This window comes from Monodelphis domestica, chromosome 1, assembly GCF_027887165.1.
Source record: "Monodelphis domestica isolate mMonDom1 chromosome 1, mMonDom1.pri, whole genome shotgun sequence".
Lineage (NCBI taxonomy): Eukaryota > Metazoa > Chordata > Mammalia > Didelphimorphia > Didelphidae > Monodelphis > Monodelphis domestica.
The window spans coordinates 523,425,585-523,440,820 of NC_077227.1; the positions used below are offsets into that span (position 1 = coordinate 523,425,585).

The following is a 15,236-nucleotide window of genomic DNA, read 5'->3' on the forward strand; positions in this document are numbered from 1 at the left end:
ATAGACAGTGATGATTTCTGAAACCATACTGTGATTTCTTCTAGCTGACTGCCCAATCATCAATATGGTCAGATGGAATATAAAAAACAGGATTGGAATCCATCCCATTCTAGTCACTTAGGAAAAACAAAAGAAGAGCTTTCACCTATCCTCCTTCTCTCCCATTTTCTATTATCTCTTCTTTATTCCTCATAACTTTTGGGTTGTGGAAATGGTTGTAGTTGTGCCTTGACTTTCCTATTCTTCCTGACGCATGTTTAACTTTGGATTTTGTCTCATCTATTATTGAGATTTGGGTTCCCACACACAAATTTGGGAGAGGAAAATACATCCTTTTTGAAAAGGATCTTTTGTTTACCCACATTTGTGAAAATAGTTATCACCTAAGGTTTTTTTTTTTTGGTGTCTCTTTTGGTGAATGTTAGCTCAAAGAAGTTGTTGAAAATTTAAAAACCCGGGGTAGGGGAGGATTCTTAACAATTAAAGCTGTTCAAAAGTGGAATGGGCAGCCGTGCCATTCTGAGAGGCGGTATGTTCTGCCGTTTAGTAGGTTTTCATTCAAAATCTGGACAACCACTTGTCATGTAGATTATAGTGGGAATTCCTTTTATGTATGAGTTGGACTAGCTAGACACTGGGGCACTTTCTAACTTTCAAATTCTATGACTCTATGAAGATATAATAGTTTATAGAGAAAGACTGGCTTATAATAGCTGGACTTTTTCTATTATTTTCTCCTAGATTAATACATTCTATTTGTGAATCATGACTAGGAAAAGCAAAGCAGCAAAGTTATAAAGCAAGTTTGTGCCAAAGATGGCAGTCTGAAAGCAGGTAAATTCTACAGACCCTTTCAGACTGCCTGCTTTAACTCCCATTTTGCTGTGCCTGAACCTTTACTGGATTTTCACCATGCTAAAAGACTCAATTTCTGATATTCAATATCTCAACTCTCTCAGTTGCCTCTCCTCTTTGACTGGACAAATGAAACAGTAAGCTCCTCTAAAAGCCTTCCTTTAGAGAGGGCTCCAAACTTTAAAAAAAATTTTCAGGTTAATTTCTCAATTTCCATCAATAGCTTTAACATGGTTTCAAGTCCAGGGAACATCATGTCCCAGTACCAGGTACCCCCAATATCCTCTTCTCCCTTTTCAGCTTCCTTTTGTATACTGTCTTTCTCCACTAGAGTGTAAGCTCCTTGAAGACAGGGACTGTCTTTTCTTACTTTTTCTTTATTTTTGCATCCTTAACACTTGGAACAGTACCTGGCATGAAGCAAGTAAGTGCTTAATAAATGTTTACTGAATTGAACTGAACTGAATTATCTTTTTTGTAACACTTCTATACTGCCTACATAATTCTTGCTTCAACAAAGATCCCTACTAGATTATTATGAATAATATTTCATTTTAATTGGTCTTTCCAAATATTATTAGTTTAGATAGCATTGTAAGAAAGAGATACAGAAAATAAGTAACATAGCAGAAAAAAAGAACAAAAATATCCTACTTCTATATAGGATTTCCCCCAAAAAAATACCTAGTATAATACCAAATAAATATTTAATGATTAATCTGAGTAGAAGTCTGACTATGTATTATATATAAAAGCTAAAAATAAGGGAGTAATTTAAACATTCTCTACCCCACTTTAAATTATATTTGTTACAGAAAATATGTATAAAAATTAAATTTCTAGAAATCAAATCTTATTTTAAATGTACAAGGAAAATAGACAACTGAGTAACAGAAATTCACAAAGGATATAATAACAACTTACTTAAAATGACTTAATGTCTATAAAGCCTTTCCCTCTCAGAATACTCTAAAGACATGAGTAGTGTCCTCATTTTAAAGATAAGGAAACTGAGACCAAGAGAAGTTAGATTATCTGCCTGAGGTCACACAGTAAAGTTCTTGATGTTTTTAAACTTCAAGATTAACAACCTAAAAGTTAGTCACAGGAAATACATCACAAAAATCTAAATCCTTCAATTTTAAAAGCTTTTTTTAACCCTCAAGAAGACCTTCCTAAGATTTATAAAGTTTTGGTATAAACATTAAAACAGAGCTTTCTAAAGATTTGCCACCATAAAACAATTTGGATTTATAATAATAGAGCATGTTCATGGATAGTAAGAGTATGTGTATGTGTGTACATGATAAGGGAGAACAGTACCACTCCTAAGGCCAATAGAAAGCTAAATAATTGTGGTTTTATGCAATAAGAACAGACTTTGTATTTTTAGAACTATAAAAATTACTTGTCTTAAACTATTTGGCTATTGAAAATGAAGAATTAGAGAATACCAGACTGAGGATTGAGGTTATTAATGCAAACTCCATTCAATATAAGAAATTTATATATATTTTCAGCACATATTGATCATTCTTTCTTTATAATTCCAATAAGTTATTTCTTCAAGAACTACAAGTCTTATACCAGTTTTTACTGAAACTAGGGGTATAATAATTACACCAAGTGTTTGCTCTCCATTTATATAGCTTTTACCAGAGATAATGTGATGTAACACAGATGGGAAGATGGGAAGAACAGGAAGACCTAGATGTAAATCTCAGCTCTGGCACTACTGAGTGGGTCCATGGTCAAATCACTTAAGCTTTCTAAGTCTCAAATTTATTCAAATGTAAATGGGGATTACTCACTTCACAGGATTAGTAGAAACTCCAATTGATATAATGTACATAAATCATTTGGTAACTCTTAAAGCATTACATATACATGTCAGTTACTGTCATAATTACCTCCCACTGCTGCTACCTTCTACCTTTGATCTCCACCTGTTGTTAGGGCTTACGATCTCTGGAGTTCAAGATCAAAGTTAGGCATTATGTCCATCATTTTATACTTCAATAACATTCAATTAATGAGTATCTCTCCAAAGATAGAGAAAGAGAAAGAAAGTATCTAACCCCATGATATTCTTATCCATATTCTCCAAAGACTGCTCTACAGAGAGTCTAACAGATGTACATAGGGGTGTTTTTATTCATTCTTTCAACAAGAATTTATTAAGCACCTACTGTACATACAAGGCAATAAAGATCTAAAGGCAAAAATTCAACAGTTCCTTCCCTCAAGAAGTTTGACCCTGCATGAAAACCAATGAAATACAAGGGTTATCCATAAATTACAACTTATTCTCAAGACAGGTCTAAGCCATCTTCTCCTATCATACATCTCTCTGATGACATCTTTTATACTATTTCCTCTGTTTCAACCTATGAAACATTCTATTTTATACTTGCAAAAACATTCCAATCATCAGATTAATCTTCCTAAGGCATAACTCTAATCAATATTACACAAAGTACTCCTCTATAAAAAATAAAAAAATAAATTAAAAAATACATTTCAGTGGTACCTTGTTTTCTAAATAAGATCCAGATTGCTTTGCCTGACAATTGAAGCCCTTCATAATTTTACTCCATATCATTCTAATTCCCCTTCATACGTCCAATGCTCTGGCCAAAATATCCTAATTTCTATTTATTAAAACACAGGAATAACCCATGTTACCTAATCCTTGGCTCAGGCCTTTCACTCTGTCTATTTCAATTATGTCTCAACTTGTCCAATCATAACACCCTTTAAATTCTATTTCAAATATGATCTACTACAAATTAGCCTCCCTTTTACAGTAATGTTTAAAATGCTTTAACTCCAATTTAGAGGAAATTTTAAACATATTTGTAGGGTTTTTTAGGTACTTTGGATGATGTCTCATTTCTGTGTTTATGTGGCTCCCAGTCTCCAAATGGTCACTGGCTCCAACTGACTCCAAGAGCCATTCCTGCTCTCTGGTTAGAAATCATATCAAAAGTTCTCTTTTTCCCAAAGAGATAATAATGAAAAATGCTTGTACAAAAATATTCATAACTGTACTCTTTGTGGTGGCAAAAAATTGGAAAATGAGGAGGTATCCTTCAATTGGGGAATGCCTGAACAAACCATGGTAACTGATGGTAATGGAATACTATTGTGCTGGTGGATTTCTATATGAACTGGAAAGACCTCCAAGAACTAATGCAGAGTGAAATGAGCAGAACCAAGAGAACATTGTACACCAAAAGTGAAATATTGTGGAACTATCCAATGTAAAGGGCTTTACTACTTGTAGCAATTCAATAATCCAGGGCATTCCTGAAGGATTTATGAGAAAGAATGCTATCCACATTGAGAAAAAGAACTATAGGAGTAGAAACACAAAAGAAAAATTTATGACTTATCACTTGTTTATATGGATATATGATTTAGGGTTTCAGCTCTATGGTAAAAATGAATAACGATGAAATAGGTATCAAGTGAAAACATTTGTACAACCCAGTGGAATAGTTATTGGTTCTGGGAGGAGGGAGGGAAAGAAAATGAATTATGTAAACAAGGAAAAATATTTTAAAATAAAATAAAATAATTTTTTGAAGTTCTCTTTTTACTGAATTAATGTCACATTTTGTACTTATTTTATTGTACTTTTAGCTTAAAGGGCATACTGAAAAGAAAAAAAATCAAAACCAACACACATTCATTTGGTACCTACTTATAAGGTACTATACAAGTCATTACACAATTTTTAGAATACACATAATACTTCATCTTCTAATCCCATAATTATCTATAAGTGGAGCTTCTTTCTCTTTTACAAAAAAGGCACACCTGTATAACCTTCCGTTATGCCCAGGAGTGTTTAAATATTTTTGTATACTGCCACACATGAGAATAGCATAAGAGTGAATGATGGTATGAATTAATTATCTATACCAATGCTACTTGAAATTGATAAGCTATAAGGCAAAATTAACTTACTATAAACTAAACTGGCCTTCCTTATACCCGGTATGTGATCTCACCTTCCTATCTTTGTGTCCCCTTCACTTCCATTCCTCAGAAACCTTATTCTTCAAGGCTCACCTCAAGCACAACCTCTACAAGGAACTTTTCCTGATCTCTCCTATCCAATCCACCCAAACTAGAGGTCTAGTGCCTTTGCATAAAAATCACTTTGTACATATATTGCATCATTTTTATACATACCTATACATTTATATTTATGCCAGTCAATCAATCAATAAAACATTTATTAAACGCCTACCATGTACCAGGCATTGTGCTAAATAAGCACTGGAGATACAAATACTAGAAAGGAGCTTATAATCTAATGGAGGAAGACAATACACAAAAAGATCAAACAAGGGAGAGGAAAAGTATGAGTGAAGTTGGGAAGATAATGGACAAGTCCAAAGGAGTGGATTTGAAGAGGGAAAGAGAGATGGTTGGTTTGGGTGTTTATCTTAAGTGGAGATTTTGGGAATAGTCTCCACTAGCTAGTCAAAATTTTCCTTAAGGACAGAGAGCCATTTTCATTTTTGCCTTTGTATTCCCCAGGCCCAGGACAGTAAACTGAACAATTGTAGACTAGGAACCATTTAAGCAAAAAAATAGGACACTGTCCAAAATACCTACAAAACCTACAAAAATGTTCAAAACTCCCCCCCACCCAACCTAAATTTAAAATATTTTAAACTTCACTGCAAAAAAAAAAGGCCAAGATGTCAGCTAAAGGATCACTGCAACCATGAGCAGCATTTGTCCTCTGATTTGGATCAACCAAAGAATAATCACCCAAAGAGAAAAGAAAAATTAACTGTTATTTAAAAAAACAAACAAACTGAGAGCCAAATGACTAATGCCTAGATATTTGATCACATTAGCATTAGGAATCAGAATGAATATGGGACACAATAAAGAAACCTGAAGCTATCTATCTGTTCTAGCAAATGGGTTTTTCAGTAATTTTGACACTTCGTGCTTTGGTGGAAATAGATCTTGGTTATATGCACCCAAAAAAAGGGTTTAAGTAAAGATCATTTTCCTCAAAATTCTTATAACTTTATTTAAATATTCATAGTCTTTTATAGATATAATTTAGAGGACAAACTAAAAACACAAAGACTTTCCAATTACAAAGATTATATTGGCACTTTCTCTTTAAAAAGTTACTTAATGTAGTTATTGTACATCTTCTATTATGCTTTACTTCAAATACTATAGAGACAGAAATCCAAGAGCTACTTCTAAAATCCATAATAAAATAATGTTCCCTTAATACATTTTCCAAGTTTTAAGAGAACCATTTTTTTCCTGTGTACTCAAAATATGAAGTAGATTGTTTTCTTTTGCTTTTTTAATTTTGTACACATTTAGCAAACAACTACTTCTGTCTTCCTAATTTTTCTATTACTGTCAAGAATACAACCATCTTCTCAGAGATGCAGGCTCACAACCTAGATGGCATCTTTGACACCGCAGGCTCTCTCATCCCCTACATCCAATCAGTTGCCAAATCATGTGTCTCCTACCTTCACAACATCTCTCCTCTGACACTGCCACCACTCTGGTGCAGGCCCCTCATCATCTCATGTCTGTCTGGACTATTGCAATAGTTTTATGGTTGGCCTCTTTGCTTCAAGTCTCTCCCCACTTGAGTCCATTCTCCACTCAGCTGTCAAATAAACTGTGGATTCACCAACTGATAAATGATCAAAGGATATAAAGTGTTTAGAAGAAGAGATCAAAGCTATCTGAAGTCCTTAAAAAATGCTCTAAATAACTTCTAATTAGAAAAATACATTTTAAAATAATTGAGGTCCACCTCAAATCTATCAAAAATGATAATTATTGGAGGGGATGGGGATAATAAATAAACTAATGAACTCCCAATGGAGTAGTGAACTGGTCCAACCATTGTGGAGAACAATTTGGAACTAGAGCCAAAGGACCATAAAACTACATGCCATCTGAAATACCAATAATAAGTCTGTATTCCAGAGATACAAAAGAAATAGGAAAAGGATCTATATGTTTAAAAATATTTAAATAGTACCTTTTTTGTGGTGGCAAAGAAATGGAAATCAAAGGGATGCTCATCAACTGGGGAATCAGCCAAATATGTTGTGGTACATGATTTTTTGGTAAAGTACTATTGTGAAATGATGATGGGGTGGTTTAAGAAAAACATGGTATATGAACTGACAGAAAGTGAAATGAGAAGTGGGAAGATCATTGTGCAGTAAGATCACTGTGCAGTAAAAGCAATATTTTAATGATTATCAACTGTAAAAGGACGTGGCTACTCTGAGCAATACAATGATCCAAGGCAATTCCAAAGGACTTCATGATGAAAAAAAATGCTATTCACCTCCAGAGAGAACTGAATAATTCTGAATACAAACAAGTATAATTTTCTCAGTGTCTTTATTTTTCTTCCTTTTTAAAAAATGGCTACTATGGAAATATGTTTTCCATGATCTATCATAATGCTTGCTTACTATGTGGGTGAGAGAAGAGATGGGTGGAAGGGAGAGAATTTGGAATATACATTTTTTAAAAAAATATCAAAAATAAATAAGTAATAAATTAGAATGTTTTAGTAAAAAAATAAATAAGTAAATTGTATATCTGAACTGATGACCTTCCCCTCCTGACACCCCCTACATTTCAATAAACTTCAATGGCTCCTTATCACCTTCTGGATCAAATAAAAAATTGTTTGGCATTTGAAGTTTTTCATAACCTAGTCCCTTCCTGTTTTTCCAGTGACCTTACATCTTATCTACCCTCATGCATTCTAAGATTCAGTGACACTTGCCTCCTTCCTAATTATCAAACATAGCACTCCATGCTCCATCTCCTTAATATAGGCATTGTCACTGGCTGTCCTCTATGTCTGGTATTCTCACTCTCTCTCTCTCTCTCCTCATCTCAGCCTCTCACTTTCCCTGGTTTGCTTCAAATCTTGGGGAAAGTTCTGTCTCTTACAAGAAGTCTTTCCTTGTATGTAAATAGTTATCTTCATTAAACTGTGAGCTCCCTGAGAGCAGAGATTGTCTGAGCACAGTGTCTAGCAAATAGTTGGCACTTAATAAATGCTTGTTGACTGTGTGCAAGGCACTGTAAAGGATGCTAGGGAATATACACAGATTAGATAAAATAGTCACTGTCCTTGTGGAACTTAAATTCTTGCATAATACCATTATATATAATAGAACTTTACATATAAAACTAAAGCTAATTTAAGATTACCAAACAATATAAAATATGGCTAGGTATGATAGTAGATAGAGCACCACTCTTCTTTCTGAGTTCAAATCTGGCCTCAGACCTTTATTACTTGTGTGACCCTAGGCAAGTCACGTACTAGTTTCTTTGCCTTAGTTTTCTCAGCTATAAAATGATCTGAAGAAGAAAATAGCAAACCACTCTTGGTATTTTTGCCAAGAAAAACGCAAATGGGGTCATATATAGTCAGACACGGCTGAAACAACTGAACAAGAACAAATAGATATGTTTATATATGTTTATTTGTATACAAGTAAAAAGATGCAATAGCATATTAAAATGTTCTCAAAATTCCATTTGAAATGGAATGTTAATGAAATTTCAAAATTAGCCAACAGAAGGAAATAAGTCTGGCTACTCTTTCATAAGCATTTAATCACAATATAATTTCATGTTGACTTGGCTCAATTTCCACATTTGCAGACTGCTTCATCTATCATATCATTTCACTATAAGGAAAATTATATTTCTTAAGATAAAAGGGCATTTTAAAAAATTAATAATACTCATTCAACTAGAGCTTGTGTCTTGATCATTCCTCTATAATGAAAATCATTTAAAGGTTTTTAAAACATTATAACTAAAAAAACAAAAAACATGTTTTTCAAATTAAGTGACAGAATAAAAATAATGGGTTGTACTTTCCTTTGGCACACTTCCCAATGTTAAGTTCTTTAAGAAAAATTATTCAGCTTCTAAACAGTTTTCTTTATCAGAAAAAGATACATATAAGAAATTATATGTTTACTCTTCAAACTTACAGTGCATAAAAGTACACTTAAAACTTACGGGGCAATAATGGCTCTAGCAGGTCTTTTTGTGGACTGTACTTGGGAAAGCCAACCTTCTAATTGTGCATTCAGTTGAGGACCTGAAAAAAAAAAGAGAGAAAAGTGACTAAAAAAACAACAACAATGTACCAGAATTGAATAGCTCTACTAAGTCCATTATGCTAGAGGTTGAGGTTACAAAGAGGTCCCCTCCAAAAGAGTACCTGCTCTCAAGTTATTTACATTCTACTAGAAGGATACAAGACAATTAGTAAATATAAAGTAATAAAGCACAGAAGTATAATCTTTCCATTGGATTTAAAGTCAGAACAACTGGGTTCAAGTCCTGCTTTTGTCAATTCTAATCTGTCTAATCTGGGTCAAGCCAGATTTTACAACTCCACTGGGTCTCAATCCACTCATCTGTAAATAAGGGGTTTGACTTCCACATCAATTACAGCTCTAAAACTATGACATCATCCTATAATTAGTATGATTCTGTGATTACCAACAGCCAGGACTAGCCAGGGAGGACTTCAGGAAAAAGAAGGTATCTAAAGAAAAATGTAGAATGAAAGAGGAAATGCATTTCAGGCATAGGGAACAAGCTTGTGTAAACATACAGAAATCTTCAACAGAGTAATAACATCAGGGAAATATGTATTCAGACTAACATAATCAGAAACAACTCCACTACCATAATTATATCATACTCATCATGACAAAAGTAGCATTAAGAGTCATTTCTTAATATGACAAATAGTAGACAACAAATACCCTATTGATTTGTTCATTCATGACCATTACTATACAAGTCATAAGAAAAAAATGATATAACTACAGATTTAGGCTGGTTACTATCTCAGAATATATAAGAGGCAGTATGACCATGTTTTTCAATGCCAATGACTTTAAAGTTGCAAAGTTTCTTATATGATCTAAAAAAGAATGATTAGTGAATAAGATGCTTCTATTTAACCAATAAGAAGGTTCAACGGCTGAGATGGCAACGCAGCAAAGCACTGTGGAGTGCTTAGGGCGTGTTGGAGCACAAAAGACAACACGGCCATCCAATGCAGCTGAGGAAGTCTCCAGGTGTAACGACTTTTCGTGCCACTGGACCCAGGCTTCCAACGCCAAGAGAGTGGGACTATCTCTGTGCATCGACTTTTCCACTTAAATCTCTTTCACGCACAAGTATCTTTGCACACTCATCTATCCTAACCCCGTCCACCCTCTTCAAGACCTGCGGCGAAGGGGGTGTAGCGACGCAACAGGTGGAGGTGACCACTGGCAGTTGTAGTCACAATCCTGCACGTAGGCGGCCCACGGACCAGTGGTCGCTCGGCCCTGTAGGGCAGCAGAGATGTTCGGCAGCATCCTGGGCGACTGAGCAGCCCTCTCTAGGACAGCACTGCTCACCCTAATCAAGGGAGGGGAGTAGAAAAGGTGTCCCAAACATTGCCTGCCCTACAAACACCCGGTCAGCACACTGCGGCTGGCAGGTCATCCCTTTAAGCAGTCGAAGTCAAAGAAAACATAATACAAAGAAACTCCTACTAGGAGCATGGAACATCAGAACCTTACTTGATAGAGAGAATACCCCAAGACCTGAGAGAAGAACAGCTCTAATCGGTAAAGAACTGGCGCAGTAGAACATCGACATCGCAGCCTTAAGCGAAACACGCTTACCAGAAGAGGGATCACTCAGCGAACCTACCACTGGATACACCTTCTTCTGGAAAGGTAGAGCCTCAAATGAAGAAAATCCACGGTGTGGGCCTGGCTATCAAGACCAGTTTGCTCAAACAGCTGCCAGACTTGACTGTGGGCATCAGTGAGAGGCTCATGAAGATCTGTTTGCCTCTCAGCAAAGACCGTTATGCCGCAATCATCAGCGCATATGCCCCAACACTGAGCAGCACAGGAGACCATCGAGAAGTTCTACTCTGACCTGAGTGCCATCCTGCACTCAGTGCGCACAAATGACAAGCTGATACTACTGGGAGACTTCAACACCCGCATTGGCTAGGACCATGAAAGATGGAAAGGAGTGCTCGGCAAACTCGGCGTGGGCAAAATGAACAACAACGGCCTACTACTACTCAGCAAATGCTCAGAGTTCGAACTCACCATCACAAATACTTTGTTCAGAATGGCAAACAAATATAAAACAACATGGATGCACCCAAGATCAAAACAGTGGCATCTCACTGACTACATCATTGTATGCCGGCGAGACATCCAGGATGTACAGATCACCAGAGCCATGAGAGGAGCTGAATGCTGGACAGACCACCATTGGTTAAAGGGACTCTTCAAATGCTCATTGCGCCTCGCCATCCAAAACGCGCCCAGACAGTTCACGCATTTTACAACATGAGTCCTCTTATCCATCTTATTTGCAAACATTCCAGTCCTGCCTGGACAACAAGCTGTCTGTCAAGGGACCACTCACTGGAAGCTCAACGGAGAAATGGAACCAGTTCAGAGACGCAGTGAAGGAAACATCAAAGGCAGTCATAGGCCCCAAACAACGCAACCACCAGGACTGGTTTGACGAGAACAACACTATTTTTGAAGACCTATTGAGCAAAAAGAACAAAGCCTTTATGGAGTGGCAAAATAACCCAAACTCTGCTCCTAAAAAGGACGGATTCAAGTCTCTACAAGCCACGGCGCAGCATGAGATCAAGAAGATGCAAGACCGATGGTGGGGAAAAAAAGGCAGAAGAAATCCAGCGGTTTGCTGATATGAAAAACTACAAACAATTTTATAGTGCTCTCAAGACTGTCTATGGGCCATCAAAACCCACCACCACTCCCTTGCTATCCTCTGACGGTGACACTCTCATAAAAGATAAAAAAGGCATCAGCAACAGGTGGAAAGAACACTTCAGTCACTTCTCAACCGACCCTCTTCAATCGACCAAAGCGCCCGTGGCTAGATTCCCCCAAAACCGCACCATTGAACAACTTGACGTCCCTCCTTCAATAGAGGAAGTCCAAAAAGCCATTAAACAAATGAGTACAGGCAGGGCACCCGGTTAAGACGGGATCCCAACCAAGGTGTACAAGGCCTTAAATGGAAAGGCGCTCCAGGCATTCCACATAGTACTGACCAGCATATGGGAAGAGGAAGACATGCCCCCAGAACTCAGAGATGCCTCCATCGTAGCCCTATACAAGAACAAAGGTGCACGAGCAGCCTGCGACAACTACAGAGGCATCTCACTTCTCTCCACTGCTGGAAAAATCCTCACCCGTGTTATACTCAACAGACTCCTGTCATCTGTTTCAGAGCAGAACCTGCCTGAATCACAATGTGGCTTCTGACCAAATCGCAGCACCATCGACATGGTCTTCACGGTGAGGCAAATGCAGGAAAAATGCCTTGAGCAGAACCTGAGTCTCTACATTGTCTTCATAGACCTGATGAAGGCGTTCGACACAGTGAACAGGGACTCATTGTGGGTGATCCTTAGCAAGCTCGGTTGCCCAGCAAAATTCGTCAAACTGATCCAGCTCTTTCATGTCGACATGACGGGACGTCCTATCGGGTGGAGAGACTTCCAATCGCTTCAACATCTCCAATTGCATGAAACAAGGCTGCATCCTTGCTCTGGTTCCATTCAACCTATCCTTCACCCAAGTATTATGACATGCTGTGATGGATCTAGACCTGGGCGTCTACATCAAATACCGACTGGATGGCTCACTATTCGACCTTTGCTGCCTGACTGCAAAAATAAAGACAACAGAGAGACTCATCCTGGAAGCTCTCTTCGCAGATGACTGTGCTCTCATGGCCCACCAAGAAAATCATCTCCAAACCATTGTGGACAGATTCTCCACCACAACAAAACTGTTTGGCCTGACTATCAGCCTCAGCAAAATAGAGGTGCTGTTCCAACCTGCACCAGGGAGGCCAACTAACCAGCCGTGCATTACAATCAACGGTACGCAGCTTTCTAACATCAAAACTTTCAAGTACCTGGGCAGCACCATCACCAACGACGGGTCCCTAGACCACAAGATTAATGCCAGGATGCAAAAGGCCAGCCAGGCACTCGGGCGGCTGCGCTCCAAAGTCCTCCAACACAGCGGTGTAAGCACTGCGACGAAGCTCAAAGTTTATAACGCAGCGGTCCTCAGCTCGCTCCTGTACGGTTGTGAGACATGGACACTGTACCGGAAGCACATGAAACAGCTGGAGCAATTCCACCAACGCTCTCTCCGGTCAATCATGAGGATCCGATGGCAGGACTGAATCACCAACCAGGAAGTCCTCGACAGAGCCAACTCCACCAGCATCGAAGTCATGGTCCTCCAAACCCAGCTACAATGGTCTGGACACGTCATCCGCATGGACCCACAGCGAATACCAAGACAGGTATTCTATGGTGAACTGTTAGCTGGACTCAGGAAACAAGGCCGACCAAAGAAAAGATACAAGGATCAGCTAAAGTCAAATTTGAAGTGGGCTGGCATTACAACAAAGCAACTAGAACTCGCTGCCTCTGTCAGAAGCAGCTGGTGAACCCACATTAACCATGCCACCACCACCTTTGAAGATGAACGATGTCGCGACGTCTTGCCGCTGCGCGTGAATGCCGACACCAGGCCACAACCTCACCTCCCGTAACAACTGGTGTTCCATGCCCCATATGCCACAAACTTTGAGCCTCAGTCTTTGGACTTCAAAGCCATATGAGGGTACACCGTAGATGAAAACGCACAAAGACAATTGTCATTCTCAGACACCAAGAGACTACTACTATTTAAGCAGAATAAAACAATCTGAGATATTGAAGCCTAGTAAGGAGAAAGGAAATATCTGGAAAAAGATAACAATTCAGATTTTTAGAAAACCAAAAATTACTCTGATTTAAAAAAAAATCACCCCATTCAATTAATAAATAGATCAAAAGACCAAATCTTTTCCAACTTTATTGGAGCCAGGGAACACTTTAGAAGTATAGACCTCAATTACAAAATGTTTGTAAATGCATAAAATGAAATACATGCAATTAAAAAGTATAACGGAAATCAATTTTATTAAAATAGTTATCAGAATATTATTAAAGTTCACAAACCCAAAGTTAAGAAATCTTTTAAATTTATCCTTTCTTTGTTATTCAAAACACCACAATTCTTAAATTGTTTAAACCTTAAAATGTTTATCTTACATTATGAAATCTCTCCTCAACACAGCAACATGCGAGAAACATTAAGTTTCTTTAAAGAAGAAATTAACCGTTACAGAAAGCTTGCTAAAAGTAAACCTAGAACTGAATTTTTTTAAGAGCTTAAAATACTGGATGATTTTGAAATATGTAGTAAAAAGTTCATTTTGAACTTAATTTACCATTTGGAAGCATGCCACTTAACAAGCAGAGTTAAGCAACCGTTTTAAACTGTCTATACTACCCAATAATATTTTTCATAGAACTTCTCAGACACAATTAACAGCTTTAGATTTCTTCTTAGATTAATGTAAAATACTGTGCAACCTCTAAAAACTGACCCATGTTTTCTATAAATCAAGTATATACCTCCAACAAAATAATTTATAAAAGCCCCTGAACACAGGTTTCCAAAAATGCTTGTAGATTTAAATGCACATCTACAGGAACCAGTGTACTTTGTAAATAGTTAGGACCATCTATAAACTGATATGTGAGATCAAAAACAAAGAAGTCTGTCTTGGGATTTAAGCAGTAAATTTCATATAAATAAAGCTACAGGTAAAAATAATGTGTTAATAATCAGTTTAAACTGCAAAAAAAGTTTATTATTTAATCTTTAACTTACTATTGAACACTAAGTTATATGAATTTTTCTAACTCTTCAAAAATTTATTAACTTCTGTGACAGAGGCTGGCACTAGGCTGGAAAAAATGCCAGAATGAAGAGTATGTGAAATTGATCACCTTGACGGGGTAGGGACCCCAGGAGTGGAATCAAGAGGAGGAGAAGACTCTGGCTGTGAGAGCAGTGAGGTCTCTCCATCTTGAGAAGCCAAAGAGAAGTTGGGGAAAAAGACTTTCTCCTGAGGGTTACCAATTTTTCCTGCTGGTGACTGGAAATCTTTCCCCCCAACACTTCCCAATTGAAGGGACTTTCTGAAGAGAAACCAGACTCAGCCCAGGTACAGTTGCCCAGGGGTGAGTCAACCTGACTTTCAGGGGGCTCAGGCTGCCAAGGCCTGAGTTCCCTCCAAAGTCCAGGAGGGAAGGGAAAGGGTTTAGATAGAGACAGGGATCCCCTTTCCCCACTTTCCTTTTCCCATTCTTCCCTGCCCTGTTATTCCTTTTGTATTATCTG

The 15,236-nt window shown here is 37.6% G+C and overlaps 1 protein-coding gene across 3 annotated transcripts in view; it reads right to left on the reverse strand.

Annotated features, from left to right (window-relative positions):
* The window catches only part of MEMO1 (mediator of cell motility 1), a 134,300-nt gene that overhangs the window by 82,801 nt on the left and 36,263 nt on the right, over positions 1–15,236 (reverse strand). For 2 of the 3 annotated variants that reach the window (XM_001371423.4, XM_056813234.1), the window contains exon 2: positions 8,929–9,010. In XM_001371423.4, coding sequence (XP_001371460.1) covers positions 8,929–9,010 — 82 coding nt within the window. Of the gene's footprint in view, positions 1–6,380; positions 6,551–8,928; positions 9,011–15,236 lie in introns of those variants that run through there. The other variant, XM_056813235.1, reaches the window with a different exon arrangement.